Raw genomic sequence first — 15,569 nt, 5'->3', positions numbered from 1 at the left:
GGGTCACTGTCCGTGTGGAGTTTGCACATTCTCCCAGTGTCTGCGTGGGTTTCACCCCACAACCCAAAGATGTGCAGGGTAGGTGGATTGGCCACGCTAAATTGCCCCTTAATTGGTAAAAAATAATTGGGTACTCTAAATTCTTTTAAAAAGGCATATAAGACCATAAGACACAGGAGCGGAAGTAAGGCCATTCGGCCCATCGAGTCCACTCCACCATTCAATCATGGCTGATTTCAACTCCATTTACCCGCTCTCTCTCCATAGCCCTTAATTCCTCGAGAAATCAAGAATTTATCAACTTCTGTCTTAAAGACACTCAACGTCCCGGCCTCCACCGCCCTCTGTGGCAATGAATTCCACAGACCCACCACTCTCTGGCTGAAGAAATTTCTCCTCATCTCTGTTCTCAAGTGACTCCCTTTTATTCTAAGGCTGTGCCCCCGGGTCCTAGTCTCCCCTGCGAATGGAAACAACTTCCCTACGTCCACCCTATCTAAGCCATTCATTAGAGAATACTGGACTAGGACTCCCAAGTCCCTTTGCACTTCAGCATTATGAATTTTGTCACCGTTTAGAAAATAGTCCATGCCTCTATTCTTTTTTCCAAAGTGCAAGACCTCGCACTTGCCCACGTTGAATTTCATCAGCCATTTCTTGGACCACTCTCCTAAACTGTCTAAATCTTTCTGCAGCCTCCCCACCTCCTCCATACTACCTGCCCCTCCACCTATCTTTGTATCATCGGCAAACTTAGCCAGAATGCCCCCAGTCCCGTCATCTAGATCGTTAATATATAAAGAGAACAGCTGTGGCTCCAACACTGAACTCTGCGGGACACCACTCGTCACCGGTTGCCATTCCGAAAAAGAACCTTTTATCCCAACTCTCTGCCTTCTGCCTGACAGCCAATCGTCAATCCATGTTAGTACCTTGCCTCGAATACCATGGGCCCTTATTTTACTCAGCAGTCTCCCGTGAGGCACCTTATCAAAGGCCTTTTGGAAGTCAAGATAGATAACATCCATTGGCTCTCCTTGGTCTAACCTATTTGTTATCTCTTCAAAGAACTCTAACAGGTTTGTCAGGCACGACCTCCCCTTACTAAATCCATGCTGACTTGTCCTAATCCGACCCTGCACTTCCAAGAATTTAGAAATCTCATCCTTAACAATGGATTCTAGAATCTTGCCAACAACCGAGGTTAGGCTAATTGGCCTATAATTTTCCATGTTCCCTTCTTGAACAGAGGGGTTACAACAGCGATTTTCCAATCCTCTGGGACTTTCCCTGACTCCAGTGACTTTTGAAAGATCATAACTAACGCCTGCACTATTTCTTCAGCTATCTCCTTTAGAACTCTAGGATGTAGTCCATCTGGGCCCGGAGATTTATCAATTTTTAGACCTCTTAGTTTCTCTAGCACTTTCTCCTTTGTGATGGCTACCATATTCAACTCTGCCCCCTGACTCTCCTGAATTGTTGGGATATTACTCATGTCTTCTACTGTGGTGACTGACGCAAAGTACTTATTTAGTTCCTCAGCTATTTCCTTGTCTCCCATCACTAGATTACCAGCGTCATTTTGGAGCGGCCCAATGTCTACTTTTGCCTCCCGTTTGTTTTTAATGTATTTAAAGAAACTTTTACTATCATTCCTAATGTTACTGGCTAGCCTACCTTCATAGTTGATCCTCTCTTTCCTTATTTCTCTCTTTGTTATCCTCTGTTTGTTTTTGTAGCCTTCCCAATCTTCTGACTTCCCACTACTCTTTGCCACATTATAGGCTTTCTCTTTTGCTTTGATGCATTCCCTAACTTCCTTTGTCAGCCATGGCTGCCTAATCCCCCCTCTGATAACCTTTCTTTTCTTTGGGATGAACCTCTGCACTGTGTCCTCAATTACTCCCAGAAACTCCTGCCATTGCTGTTCAACTGTCTTTCCCACTAGGCTCTGCTCCCAGTCGATTTTCGTAAGTTCCTCCCTCATGCCCCTGTAGTTACCTTTATTTAACTGTAACACCTTTACATCTGATTCTACCTTCTTTCTTTCAAATTGGAGATTGAATTCTACCATATTATGATCACTGCCTCCGAAGTGTTCCCTTACTTTAAGATCTTTAATCAAGTCTGGCTCATTACATAACACTAAGTCCAGAATGGCCTGTTCCCTCGTGGGCTCCATCACAAGCTGTTCCAAAAAGCCCTCCTGTAAACATTCAATGAATTCCCTTTCCTTGGGTCCACTGGCAGTATTATTTACCCAGTCCACCTGCATATTGGAGTCCCCCATGATCACTGTGACCTTGCCTTTCTGACATGCACTTTCTATTTCGTGGTGCATTTTGTGTCCCCGGTCCTGGCCACTGTTAGGAGGCCTGTACATAACTCCCATTATGGTTTTTTTGCCTTTGTGGTTCCTCAACTCTACCCACACAGACTCCACATCATCTGACCCTATGTCGTTTAGTGCTATTGATTTAATTTCATTCCTAATTAAGAAGGCAACCCCGCCCCCTCTGCCCACCTCCCTGTCTTTTCGATAGGTTGTGAATCCCTGGATGTTTAAATGTCAGTCCTGAACCCCCTGCAACCATGTCTCTGTGATGCCTACCACATCATACCTGCCAGTCACAATCTGGGCCACAAGCTCATCTACCTTGTTCCGTACACTGCGCGCATTTAAATATAGCACCTTTAATTCTCTATTGACCGTCCCTTTTTGTTTTCTTAGTGTGGTGGACCTTGGTTTACTGAGCCTTTCCATACACTATGTCATATTTTGTGAGATGGGGACTATCATAACCTCTCCTGAGTTCTGTCTTTTCGTGCTTTTTTGTATTCCTAAGCAGCTACGCTTCCCACTGATTACTTCACCTCTTGGTTCCCTGACTTTCCCTTCCCCCCCAATCTTTAGTTTAAAGTCCTATTGACCACCCTATTTACTCTTTTCACCAGAACACTGGTCCCAGCTCGGTTCAGGTGGAGACCATCCCAACGGTATAGGTCCCCCCTGTCCCAAAACTGATGCCAGTGTCCCATGAAAAGGAACCCCTCTTTCCCACACCACTCTTTCAGCCACGTGTTAACTTCCCTTATTCTTGCCTCCCTCTGCCAATTTGCATGTGGCTCGGGCAGTAATCCGGAGATTATGACCCTTGAGGACCTGTTTTTTAATTTGAATCCTAGCTCTTTATAATCTCTAAACAGGTCCTCTTTCCTAGACTTGCCTATGTTGTTGGTACCGACATGGACCACAACAACTGGATCCTCCCCCTCCCTCTCCAGTATCCTTTCAAGCCGGTCAGAGATGTCCCGCACCCTAGCACCGGGCAGGCAACATACCATGCGGGACTCTTTATCCTGCTCACAAAGGATACTATCTATCCCCCTGATAATAGAATCCCCTACAACTACAACTTGCCTATTTACTCCCTCCCCTTGAATGGTCTACTGAACCATGGTGCCTTGGTCAGCTGACTCATCCTTCCTGCAGCCCTGTTCGCCATCCACACAGGGAGCAAGTGCCTCGTACCTGTTGGACAAGGTCAAGGGCATGCTTGCCTCCATCAGCTGGGGGATTGAGTTCAAAAATTGGCAAGTCTTGCTTAGTTAGGCCACACTTGGAATATAGTGTTCAATTCTGGTCGCCACACTACCAGAAGGATGTGGTGCAAAGGAGATTTACCAGGAGGTTGCCTGGTCTGGAGGGCATTAGCTATGAGGAGTGGTTGGATAAACTCGGTCTGTTCTCACTGGAACGACGGAGGTTGAGGGGCGACCTGATACAAGTTTTCAAGATTATGAGGGGCATGGACAGTGCGGATAGTCTTTTTCCCAGGGTAGAGGGTTCAATTTCTAAGGGACATTGTGTGAGTGACGTTTTTTTTTTTTACACAGAGGGTAGTGGGTGCCTGGAACTCGCTACCGGAGGAGGTGGTGGAAGCAGGGACGATAGTGACGTTTAAGTGGCCTCTTGACAAATACATGAATAGGATGGGAATAGAGGGATACGGACCCCGGAAGTGAAGAAGATTTTAGTTTAGACGGGCAGCATGGTCGGCATGGGCTTGGAGGGCCGAAGGGCCTCCATTTGCTGTACATTTCTTTGTACTTTGAGGATTGATGCATAGGAACAGGAGGAGGCCCATTCAGCCCCTCTCGAGCCTGTTACACAGGAGGAGGCCCATTCAGCCCCTCTCCAGCCTGTTACACAGGAACACAAGGAGGCCCATTCAGCCCCTCTCCAGCCTGTTACACAGGAACAGGGGGAGGCCCATTCAGCCCCATCCAGCCTGTTACACAGGAACAGGGGGAGGCCCATTCAGCCCCTCTCCAGCCTGTTACACAGGAACAGGAGGAGGCCATTCAGCCCCTCTCCAGCCTGTTACACAGGAACAGGAGGAGGCCCATTCAGCCCCTCTCCAGCCTGTTACACAGGAACAGGAGGCCATTCAGCCCCTCTCCAGCCTGTTACACAGGAATAGAAGGCCCATTCAGCCCCTCTCCAGCCTGTTATACAGGAACAGGAGGCCCCATTCAGCCCCTCTCCAGCCTGTTACACATGAACACGAGGAGGCCCATTCAGCCCCTCTCCAGCCTGTAACACAGTAACAGGGGGAGGCCCATTCAGCCCCTCTCCAGCCTGTTACACAGGAACAGGAGGAGGCCATTCAGCCCCTCTCCAGCCTGTTACACAGGAACAGGAGGAGGCTCATTCAGCCCCTCTCCAGCCTGTTACACAGGAACAGGAGGAGACCCATTCAGCCCCTCTCCAGCCTGTTACACAGGAACAGGAGGAGGCCCATTCAGCCCCTCTCCAGCCTGTTACACAGGAACAGGAGGCCATTCAGCCTCTCTCCAGCCTGTTACACAGGAACACGAGGAGGCCCATTCAGCCCCTCTCCAGCCTGTTACAGAGGAACAAGAGGAGGCTCATTCAGCCCCTCACCAGCCTGTTACACAGGAATAGAAGGCCCATTCAGCCCCTCTCCAGCCTGTTACACAGGAACACGAGGAGGCCCATTCAGCCCCTCTCCAGCTTGTTACAGAGGAACAGGAGGAGGCCCATTCAGCCCCTCTCCAGCCTGTTACACAGGAACACGAGGAGGCCCATTCAGCCCCTCTCCAGCCTGTTACAGAGGAACACGAGGAGGCCCATTCAGCCCCTCTCCAGCCTGTTACAGAGGAACAGGAGGAGGCTCATTCAGCCCCTCACCAGCCTGTTACACAGGAACAGGAGGAGGCCCATTCAGCCCCTCTCCAGCCTGTTACACAGGAACTGGAGGAGGCCCATTCAGCCCCTCTCCAGCCTGTTACACAGGAACAGGAGGAGGCCCATTCAGCCCCTCTCCAGCCTGTTACACAGGAACAGGAGGAGGGTCATTCAGCCCCTCTCCAGCCTGTTACACAGGAACAGGAGGAGACCCATTCAGCCCCTCTCCAGCCTGTTACACAGGAACTGGAGGAGGCCCATTCAGCCCCTCTCCAGCCTGTTACACAGGAACAGGAGGAGGCCCATTCAGCCCCTCGCCAGCCTGTTACACAGGAACAGGAGGAGGCCCATTCAGCCCCTCTCCAGCCTGTTACACAGGAACAGGAGGAGGCCCATTCAGCCCCTCTCCAGCCTGTTACACAGGAACAGGAGGAGGCCCATTCAGCCCCTCTCCAGCCTGTTACACAGGAACAGGAGGAGACCCATTCAGCCCCTCCCCAGCCTGTTACACAGGAACAGGAGGAGGCCCATTCAGCCCGTTACACAGGAACAGGAGGAGACCCATTCAGCCCCTCTCCAGCCTGTTACACAGGAACAGGAGGAGGCCCATTCAGCCCCGCTCCAGCCTGTTACACAGGAACAGGAGGAGGCCCATTCAGCCCCTCTCCAGCCTGTTACACAGGAACAGGAGGGCCCATTCAGCCCCTCTCCAGCCTGTTACACAGGAACATGAGGAGGCCCATTGAGCCCCTCTCCAGCCTGTTACACAGGAACAGGAGGAGGCCCATTCAGCCCCTCTCCAGCCTGTTACACAGGAATAGGAGGAGGCTCATTCAGCCCCTCTCCAGCCTGTTACACAGGAACAGGAGGATACCCATTCAGCCCCTCTCCAGCCTGTTACACAGGAACAGGAGGAGGCCCATTCAGCCCCTCTCCAGCCTGTTACACAGGAACAGGAGGAGGCCCATTCAGCCCCTCTCCAGCCTGTTACACAGGAACAAGAGGAGGCACATTCAGCCCCTCTCCAGCGTGTTACACAGGAACAGGAGGAGGCCCATTCAGCCCCTCTCCAGCCTGTTACACAGGAACAGGAGGAGACCCATTCAGCCCCTCTCCAGCCTGTTACACAGGAACAGGAGGAGACCCATTCAGCCCCTCTCCAGCCTGTTACACAGGAACAGGAGGAGACCCATTCAGCCCCTCTCCAGCCGGTTACACAGGAATAGAAGGCCCATTCAGCTTCATCGATCTGTTGTGCCATTCACAGGTTTCCTGATCATTTGTCACCAAACTCCATACCTGCCTTTGTCCCAATCCCTTCATAACCTCAGCAAAGAAAAATTGACCAGCAACAGAATGAACATTTGATCTGACACCAATGGTCTTTCGCAGGAATGACATCTGCAAACCCCCGGAGGAAACGCATTTCCTAATTTCACTCCAAAAAGATCAAACTCTCATTTTTGAACTCTGCAGATCTAGATTCACCAAGCACAGATCTCTGTCCATCTATTCGATCGATTTGCCCTCAATCACCAGGAAGCTTCAATCAAATCGCCCTGTAATCTCGAAATTACAAATAATATGACTTTCATTTGTCTAATCTCACCAGGTAATTGAACCCTCGCTGCATCACCTCCGAGTGCACAACGCCCTCCCCCAGGGGTGGTGCTCAGGACGGCTCACCCTAACTCCAGGGGTGGTCCACAGATTTGCTACGGAGCAGGAGGCGGCCAGCTCTGCAACCGAGCATCGTGACTGAGTGCCCCCCCCCCCCCGTCTTTTCCCTGTTACCGAGGACAGGCAAACGGAATGTAGGTGGTGAGGTTTGCCCCGGGCAGGAGGAGCCAAAATGGCCATGGCGAGATTGTGGCGAGATTGTGGCGAGATTGTGGCGGGGCGGCTCAGGGACCTCAAAGGGCTGTCAGTTCGTCAGTTACAACTCTCTCTCACCCTCCATCCTGCAGCAGAGCCTGTGCCCTTGCCTGCAACAGCTGATAGAAGCGAAGTTTGAAATGACTGCGGTCCTCTCGGTCAGGATCGGCACGCGGACAGTACACGTTAATCACCGTCAGTATCTCCTCCACCTGCTCACACCTTCGAAAATAAAAAAGAAAGAGTTTCAGATATTCTCCTTTATCCAAAGTGACAATGTTCTTGGCAGCAGACCAGGAGGGAACAGGCACATTACTCAAATATTTTTAATGATTTTGGCAATTTCTGTTGTGAAGAACCCCTCGAACGTTAAATCAGAGAGTCCACAAAATCCAGGAGCGTAACTCGGATAAACGGATTCAGAAGCGTTTGTTCAGCGACTTTGGTAAAACACAGGAAAGATCCAGTCTGGTAACTATTTATTAAACTGTAAAATACACACAACCTCCCTCCTCGCGGCCTCTCTCTCTCCCCCCCCCCCCCACGCGCGCGCGACCTCCCCCACACACGCCACCTCCCCCCACACGACCCCCCCCCCAACACACACACACGACCCCCCCCCCCAACACACACACACGACCCCCCCCCCCTCTCACACACACACAACCCTTGTGCTAACCCTGTTTTATATCAGTGGCTCTGAAGTGGACACTGCTCCGAAACTCAAGAATGTCGCTTGTTCGAAACATCAATATCATCCAAATCCAGCAGCTACCAAACAGCATAGATCAGCCCAGAATCATAGAATCAGCCCAGAATCATAGAATCAGCCCAGAATCATAGAATCAGCCCAGAATCATAGAATCAGCCCAGAATCATAGAATCAGCCAGAATCATAGAATCAACCCAGAATCATAGAATCAACCCAGAATCATAGAATCAGCCAGAATCATAGAATCAGCCCAGAATCATAGAATCAGCCCAGAATCATAGAATCAGCCCAGAATCATAGAATCAGCCCAGAATCATAGAATCAGCCCAGAATCATAGAATCAGCCCAGAATCATAGAATCAACCCAGAATCATAGAATCAACCCAGAATCATAGAATCAACCCAGAATCATAGAATCAGCCAGAATCATAGAATCAGCCCAGAATCATAGAATCAGCCCAGAATCATAGAATCAGCCAGAATCATAGAATCAACCCAGAATCATAGAATCAGCCCAGAATCATAGAATCAACCCAGAATCATAGAATCAACCCAGAATCATAGAATCAACCCAGAATCATAGAATCAGCCCAGAATCATAGAATCAGCCCAGAATCATAGAATCAGCCCAGAATCATAGAATCAGCCCAGAATCATAGAATCAGCCCAGAATCAAATCCAGCAGCTACCAAACAGCAGAATCAGCCCAGAATCATAGAATCAGCCAGAATCTTAGAATCAGCCCAGAATCAAGAATCAGCCCAGAATCTTGGAGGTTTTCAAAATCGCAGCTTTGAGCACAAACCTGGTTGATTTGATTTATTGTCACACGTACCGAAGTGCAGTGAGAAGTTTGTTTCTGCGGCCGAGGGAACGTACACGGTACGTACAGAGTCGACACAAGAATAATCAACAGAGAACATTGACAAATGGCACATCGACAACAGTGATTGGTTACAGTGCGGAACAAGGGGCCAAACAAAGCAAATACATGAGCAAGAGCAGCATAGGGCGTGGTGAATAGTGTTCTGACAGGGAACAGATCAGTCCGAGGGGGAGTCGTTGAGGAGTCTAGTAGCTGTGGGAAGAAGCTGTTCCTGTGTCTGGATGTGCGGGTCTTCAGACTTCTGTACCTTCTGCCTGATGGAAGGGTCTGGAAGGCAATGCCTGGGTGGGAGGGGTCTCTGACAATGCTGTCTGCCTTCCTGAGGTAGCGGAAGGTGTAGACAGAATCACTGTGGGGGTGGCAAGCTTGTGTGATGGACTGGGCTGAGTTCACCACACTCTGCAGTTCCTTGCGATCTTGGGCCGAGCAGTTGCCACACCAGCTGTGATGCAGCCGGATAGGATGCTCCCAATCGCACATCTGTAGAGGTTTGAGAGAGTCGATGCAGACATGCTGAATTTCTTTAGCTTCCGTAGGAAGTAGAGACGTTGTTGGACTTTCTTGACTGTTGCATCAACGTGAGTGGACCAGGACAGACTGTTGGTGATGGTGACCCCAGGAACCTAAAGCTATCAACCATGCAAGGTGATTCATTTTGGTAGACAAATCTTGAATACGGATTACAGGTCAACGGCAGGGTTCTGTGCAATGTGGAGGAACAGAGAGATCTTGGGGCTCATGTCCACAGATCTCTGAAAGTTGCCACTCAAGTGGATAGAGCCGTGAAGAAGGCCTATAGTGTGTTAGTGTTTATTAACAGGGGGCTTGAGTTTAAGAGCCGCGGGGTTATGCTGCAACTATACATGACCCTGGTGAGACCACATTTGGAGTATTGTGTGCAGTCTGGTCACCTCATTATAGGAAGGATGTGGAAGCTTTGGAAAGGGTGCAAAGGAGATTTACCAGGATGCTGCCTGGTTTGCAGGATAGGTCTTATGAGGAAAGGTTGAGGGAGCTCGGCTTTTCTCTTTGGAGCGAAGGAGGATGAGAGGTGACCTTAATTGAGGTGTACAAGATGATGAGAGGGATAGAGTGGAGTTCAGAGACGTTTTCCTCGGGTGGATGTAGCTGTTACAAGGGGGCATAACTATAAGATTCAGGTGGGAGATATAGGAGGGATGTCCGAGATAGGTTCTTTACTCAGAGAGTGGTTAGGGTGTGCAATGGACTGCCTGCTGTGATAGCGGAGTCAGGCACTTTAGGAACTTAGCGGGTATTGGACAGGCACATGGAGCACACCAGAATGACAGGGAGCGGGATAGCTTGATCTTGGGTCCGGACAATGCTTGACACAACATTGAGGGCCGAAGGGCCTGTTCTGTGCTGTTCTATGCTCTATCTCCACTTCGGTAATCGTTGAGAGAGTCTCCCTTGTTCTTCTTTGGTACTGGTATGGTGGTGGTCTTCTTGAAGGAGGTGGGGACCTCCGAGCGGAGGAGTGAGGGGGTGAAGATACCTGCGAATACACTCGGCAGCTGGTCAGCGCAGGCTCTGAGTGCTCGCCCAGGGACTCCGTCGGGGCCAGTCGCTTTCCGCAGATTCACCTTCAAGAAGGCAGCTCTTACCCCTGAGGCTGTAATAGTGGGTATGGGTGTGTCAGGGGCTGTTGGGGCGGGGGGGCACTGATACATTGGCTGTCTGCTCAAAGCGGGCATTGAACCTGTTCAGTTCCTCGAGTAGAGATGCTCCAGCCCCAGATATTCCGCCTGCCTTGCTTTATAGCCTGTGGTCTTGTGTAGGCCCGGCCATAGTCGCCGTGGGTTAGTGTCGTTGGCCTGGGACTCTGGTTCGATGCGGTATTGTCGTTTTGCATTCCTGATGGCTTTCCGTACACAGTAGCTGGATTTCTTATATCGGTCAGGGCGTCAGACTTGAAAACGCCTCCGTCCGGGACAGCAGGGAGTGAACCTTTTGGTTGAGCCAGAGTTTCTGATTGGGGAACACCCGTAATGTCTTCTTTGGTACACAGTCCTCGACGCACTTACTGATGAAGTCTGTGACGGTGGTTGTGCACTCGTCCAGGTTAGCTGCCACAGCCTTGAATATGGACCAGTCCACAGTCTCCAAGCCGTCGCGGAGGATGTCCTCAGATTCCTCGGGCGAAACTGCACAGTTTTCTGACTGGCTCAGCCCGCTGGAGTTGCTGTTTGTGAGCCGGAAGTAGGAATACCGACTTGTGGTCCAACCTGCTTTTGGGATCATTTACAGCTGGGTGTGGCTATGATCTTAACTGTTGACTCTGCTTCCCCCCTCTCTCTCTCTGCAGTACAGAGCTAGTCCTGATACTGATATACTCTTTCAACGTTATGCTATCTAATCGCCTCAGTGCGCACACTTGTTGGCCATTACCTGATCCGGTGCTTCGTGATCACAGCTCGACCTTCACCATCCAAAGCCTTCAGCTCCTCATCTGAAAACTCTCCCAGGGTGCACCAAGCCGGCGTTCCGCTTTGATTGGCCAGGATCCCAGACAGACCTTCCTCGGCAGAGAATGGTGCAGCGCTGTCTCGACAAAAGGTAGCAACACCTGTGGAGCAGTAACCAATAGGAACACAGGGAACATTTGAAAAGGTGTTTGTGAGATGTGGGGTCACTGGGGGAGGGGGGGGGGAGCAGCATTTGTTGCCCATCCCGAGTTGCCTTGAACTGAAAGTTTTGTTCGGCCATTTTAAGAGTTGACCACAAGCTGTGGGTCTGGAGTCAGGTGTCGGTCAGAAGGCGATTTACTGCCCTCAATGGACTTTAGTGAACCAGGTGGGTTTTTTACGACAATCGACACTGGTTTCATGGTCAATATTAAACTTTCCATTCCAGATTTTTTACTGAATTCAAGTTCACCATCTGTCATGGGTGGGATTCGAACGCGGGTCCCCAGCATTACCCTGGGTCTCGGGACTGACAAGACCACCACCTCCCCTTCAGAGGTCAGGGGCAAAGTGAGATTTGTCGGTTTCATCAGTACCTTGATGTGAGCAAGTGGGCGGGACAAGGTGGGGGCAGGGGTGGGTACGGGACAAGGTGGGGGCAGGGGTGGGCACAAGACAAGGTGCGGGCAGGGGTGGGCACAAGACAAGGTGCGGGCAGGGGTGGGAACAAGGCAAGGTGGGGGCAGGGTGGGCACAAGGCAAGGTGGGGGCAGGGGTGGCACAAGACAAGGTGCGGGCAGGGGTGGGCACAGACAAGGTGCGGGCAGGGGTGGGCACAAGGCAAGGTGGGGGCAGGGGTGGGCACAAGGCAAGGTGGGGGCAGGGGTGGGCACAAGACAAGGTGCGGGCAGGGGTGGGCACAAGGCAAGGTGGGGGCAGGGGTGGCACAAGGCAAGGTGGGGGCAGGGGTGGGCACTAGACAAGGTGGGGGCAGGGGTGGGCACAAGGCAAGTTGGGGGCAGGGTGGGCACTAGACAAGGTGGGGGCAGGGGTGGGCACAAGGCAAGGTGGGGGCAGGGGTGGGCACTAGACAAGGTGGGGGCAGGGGTGGGTACGGGACAAGGTGGGGGCAGGGGTGGGCACAAGGCAAGGTGGGGGCAGGGGTGGCACAAGGCAAGGTGGGGGCAGGGTGGGCACTAGACAAGGTGGGGGCAGGGGTGGGCACTAGACAAGGTGGGGCAGGGGTGGGTACGGGACAAGGTGGGGGCAGGGTGGGCACTAGACAAGGTGGGGGCAGGGGTGGGCACTAGACAAGGTGGGGGCAGGGGTGGGCACTAGGCAAGGCGGGGGCAGGGGTGGGCACGGAACAAGGTGGGGGCAGGGGTGGGTACGGGACAAGGTGGGGGCAGGGGTGGGCACGGGACAAGGTGGGGGCAGGGGTGGGCACAAGGCAAGGTGGGGGCAGGGGTGGGCACAAGACAAGGTGGGGGCAGGGGTGGGTATGGGACAAGGTGGGGGCAGGGGTGGGCACAAGACAAGGTGGGGGCAGGGGTGGGCACAAGACAAGGTGGGGGCAGGGGTGGGCACAAGACAAGGTGCGGGCAGGGGTGGGCACAAGACAAGGTGGGGGCAGGGGGTGGGCACAAGACAAGGTGGGGGCAGGGGTGGGTACGGGACAAGGTGGGGGCAGGGGTGGGTACGGGACAAGGTGGGGGCAGGGGTGGGTACGGACAAGGTGGGGGCAGGGGTGGGTACGGACAAGGTGGGGGCAGGGGTGGGTACGGGACAAGGTGGGGGCAGGGGTGGGTACGGGACAAGGTGGGGGCAGGGGTGGGTACGGGACAAGGTGGGGCAGGGGTGGGTACGGGACAAGGTGGGGGCAGGGGTGGGTACGGGACAAGGTGGGGGCAGGGGTGGGTACGGGACAAGGTGGGGGCAGGGTGGGTACGGGACAAGGTGGGGGCAGGGGTGGGTACGGGACAAGGTGGGGGCAGGGGTGGGTACGGGACAAGGTGGTGGCAGGGGTGGGTACGGGACAAGGTGGGGGCAGGGGTGGGTACGGGACAAGGTGGGGGCAGGGGTGGGTACGGGACAAGGTGGGGGCAGGGGTGGGGTACGGGGACAAGGTGGGGGCAGGGGTGGGTACGGGACAAGGTGGGGGCAGGGGTGGGTACGGGACAAGGTGGGGGCAGGGGTGGGTACGGGACAAGGTGGGGGCAGGGGTGGGTACGGGACAAGGTGGGGGCAGGGGGTGGGTACGGGACAAGGTGGGGGCAGGGGTGGGTACGGGACAAGGTGGGGGCAGGGGTGGGTACGGGACAAGGTGGGGGCAGGGGTGGGTACGGGACAAGGTGGGGGCAGGGGTTGGTACGGGACAAGGTGGGGGCAGGGGTGGGTACGGGACAAGGTGGGGGCAGGGGTGGGTACGGGACAAGGTGGGGGCAGGGGTGGGTACGGGACAAGGTGGGGGCAGGGGTTGGTACGGGACAAGGTGGGGGCAGGGGTGGGTACGGGACAAGGTGGGGCAGGGGTGGGTACGGGACAAGGTGGGGGCAGGGTGGGTACGGGACAAGGTGGGGGCAGGGGTGGGTACGGGACTGTGCGATATGTGATGAATGCAGGAATTTCAGAAATATTGTGTCTTAGGTACTTGGTGCTGTTAAGGTTAAAAGCCGGATTAGAGTGTGTCTGACTGCTGCAGTCACGTTTTTAAGAATCCTGGGTTGAAAGGTTTTGGGAGCCAGAGGTTCAATTAGGGCATCATAAAAGCTTGGGGTAATAAAAGTTTGTTTAGATTAAGGGAGTTCCTCATGGAGTTAATTAGATTTCAGCTTGAGAAAGTGATGTAATTAATGGGAGGAGCTAAGATACCAGGCAGGCATTTTGCAGAAAGCAGTGTTAGTTTTGTTCTAGATTGAGATGTGGGCAGAGGTCGAGCATCTGCTCCACTGCAGTTCAGTTCAAGATGTGTCCGAAGGCGGCAGCTTCTTTCCAAGCAGCTCGGAACTGTGTGGCTGGAATGGGAGCTGATACAGGCGGAGAAATCAGCTGCTGAAAACATACAGCCAGAGTTTCTGCATGGTTCTGACAGGAGTCAGGTCTATCTCTTACACAATAGAGTATCCAGACATCTCTTTTACTGAGTGCTAACTGTATTTAAAAGTGGATTGGGATCGGAGATGGTTTTTTTGTTTGAGAGGTCAATTACTAGGGGGCATAGGTTTAAGGTGAGAGGGGCAAGGTTTAGAGTAGATGTACGAGGCAAGTTTTTTACGCAGAGGGTAGTGGGTGCCTGGAACTCACTACCGGAGGAGGTGGTGGAAGCAGGGACGATAGGGACATTTAAGGGGTATCTTGACAAATACATGAATAGGATGGGAATAGAAGGATATGGACCCAGGAAGTGTAGAAGATTGTAGTTTAGTCGGGCAGTATGGTCGGCACGGGCTTGGAGGGCCTGTTCCTGTGCTGTACATTTCTTTGTTCTTTGTTTGAGTGGGAGTAAAGATAGCAGTTAAGGGTTACTTTGTCACTGTATTGATTAGCAGTGCAGGGGTAATTGTAAGCTACTTTCTTGTGTGATATTAAAGACATTTAATACTGTGTTAGTACTAAAGTTTGTATTAATAAACCTTATCCCTATCTCTCCGTCAGGAACGAGGAATCCTTTACGCATAATCTTACAAAATTAAAATAAAATATTAGTGTCCCGGCCATTCTCGGGGTCTGGTCCAGGATCGTATCAGAGGAAGGAGGGAGTAACAAGAATGGAAAGCGGGGGGGGGGGGGGGGGGGCAGGAAGAAAGGTGAAGAACAAAAGAGGAACAAGGGGAAACAAACAGGTGGCGGGAAAGGATGAAAGGATCTGAAGGTCTTCAGTAGAAGCAGGATCTAGAAGGAGCAAAACATTGGTGGAGAAAGATGGGAGGACAAAGGGGAAGGGCCGATGGTGTGGGGGTTCAAAGGGGAAGGGCCGATGGTGTGGGGGTTTAAAGGGGAAGGGCCGATGGTGTGGGGGTTCAAAGGGGAAGGGCCAATGGTGTGGGGGTTCAAAGGGGAAGGGCCGATGGTGAGGGGGTTCAAAGAGGAAGGGCCGATGGTGTGGGGGTTCAAAGGGGAAGGGCCGATGGTGAGAGGGTTCAAAGGGGAAGGGCCGATGGTGTGGGGGGTTCAAAGGGGAAGGGCCGATGGTGTGGGGGTTCAAAGGGGAAGGGCCGATGGTGAGAGGGTTCAAAGGGGAAGAAGGCAAGGGTTTAGAGGAGCTAAACAAGACAGTGAGCAATGGATTGAACATGGGCGAGGAGAGAGAAAGGAGAGACAAGGCAGTGGGAGGGAGGGATCGGAAGGAGGGAGGGATGACGCAGAGGGGGCTATTTGGGAGAGGGGTATCGGGGAGAGGGAGGGGGGTATCGGCTAGAGGGAAGTGGGTATCGGGGAGCGGGAGGGGGTATCGGG

General features: G+C 52.7%; 1 protein-coding gene across 1 annotated transcript in view; it reads right to left on the bottom strand.

The window, feature by feature from the left end:
* apex2 (APEX nuclease (apurinic/apyrimidinic endonuclease) 2) overlaps positions 1-15,569 on the bottom strand; it is a 43,073-nt gene that overhangs the window by 12,580 nt on the left and 14,924 nt on the right. Inside the window, exons 2-3 of the mRNA XM_072488989.1 lie at positions 11,098-11,275; positions 7,169-7,312 (exon numbers count right to left, since the gene is read on the bottom strand). Coding sequence (XP_072345090.1) covers positions 7,169-7,312; positions 11,098-11,275 — 322 coding nt within the window. The remainder of the gene's footprint in view (positions 1-7,168; positions 7,313-11,097; positions 11,276-15,569) is intronic.

The sequence above is a fragment of the Scyliorhinus torazame genome, chromosome 22 (genome assembly GCF_047496885.1).
Source record: "Scyliorhinus torazame isolate Kashiwa2021f chromosome 22, sScyTor2.1, whole genome shotgun sequence".
NCBI lineage: Eukaryota > Metazoa > Chordata > Chondrichthyes > Carcharhiniformes > Scyliorhinidae > Scyliorhinus > Scyliorhinus torazame.
The sequence above is the reverse complement of the archived record's forward strand: the minus strand, read 5'-3'. Positions and strand labels throughout refer to the sequence as shown.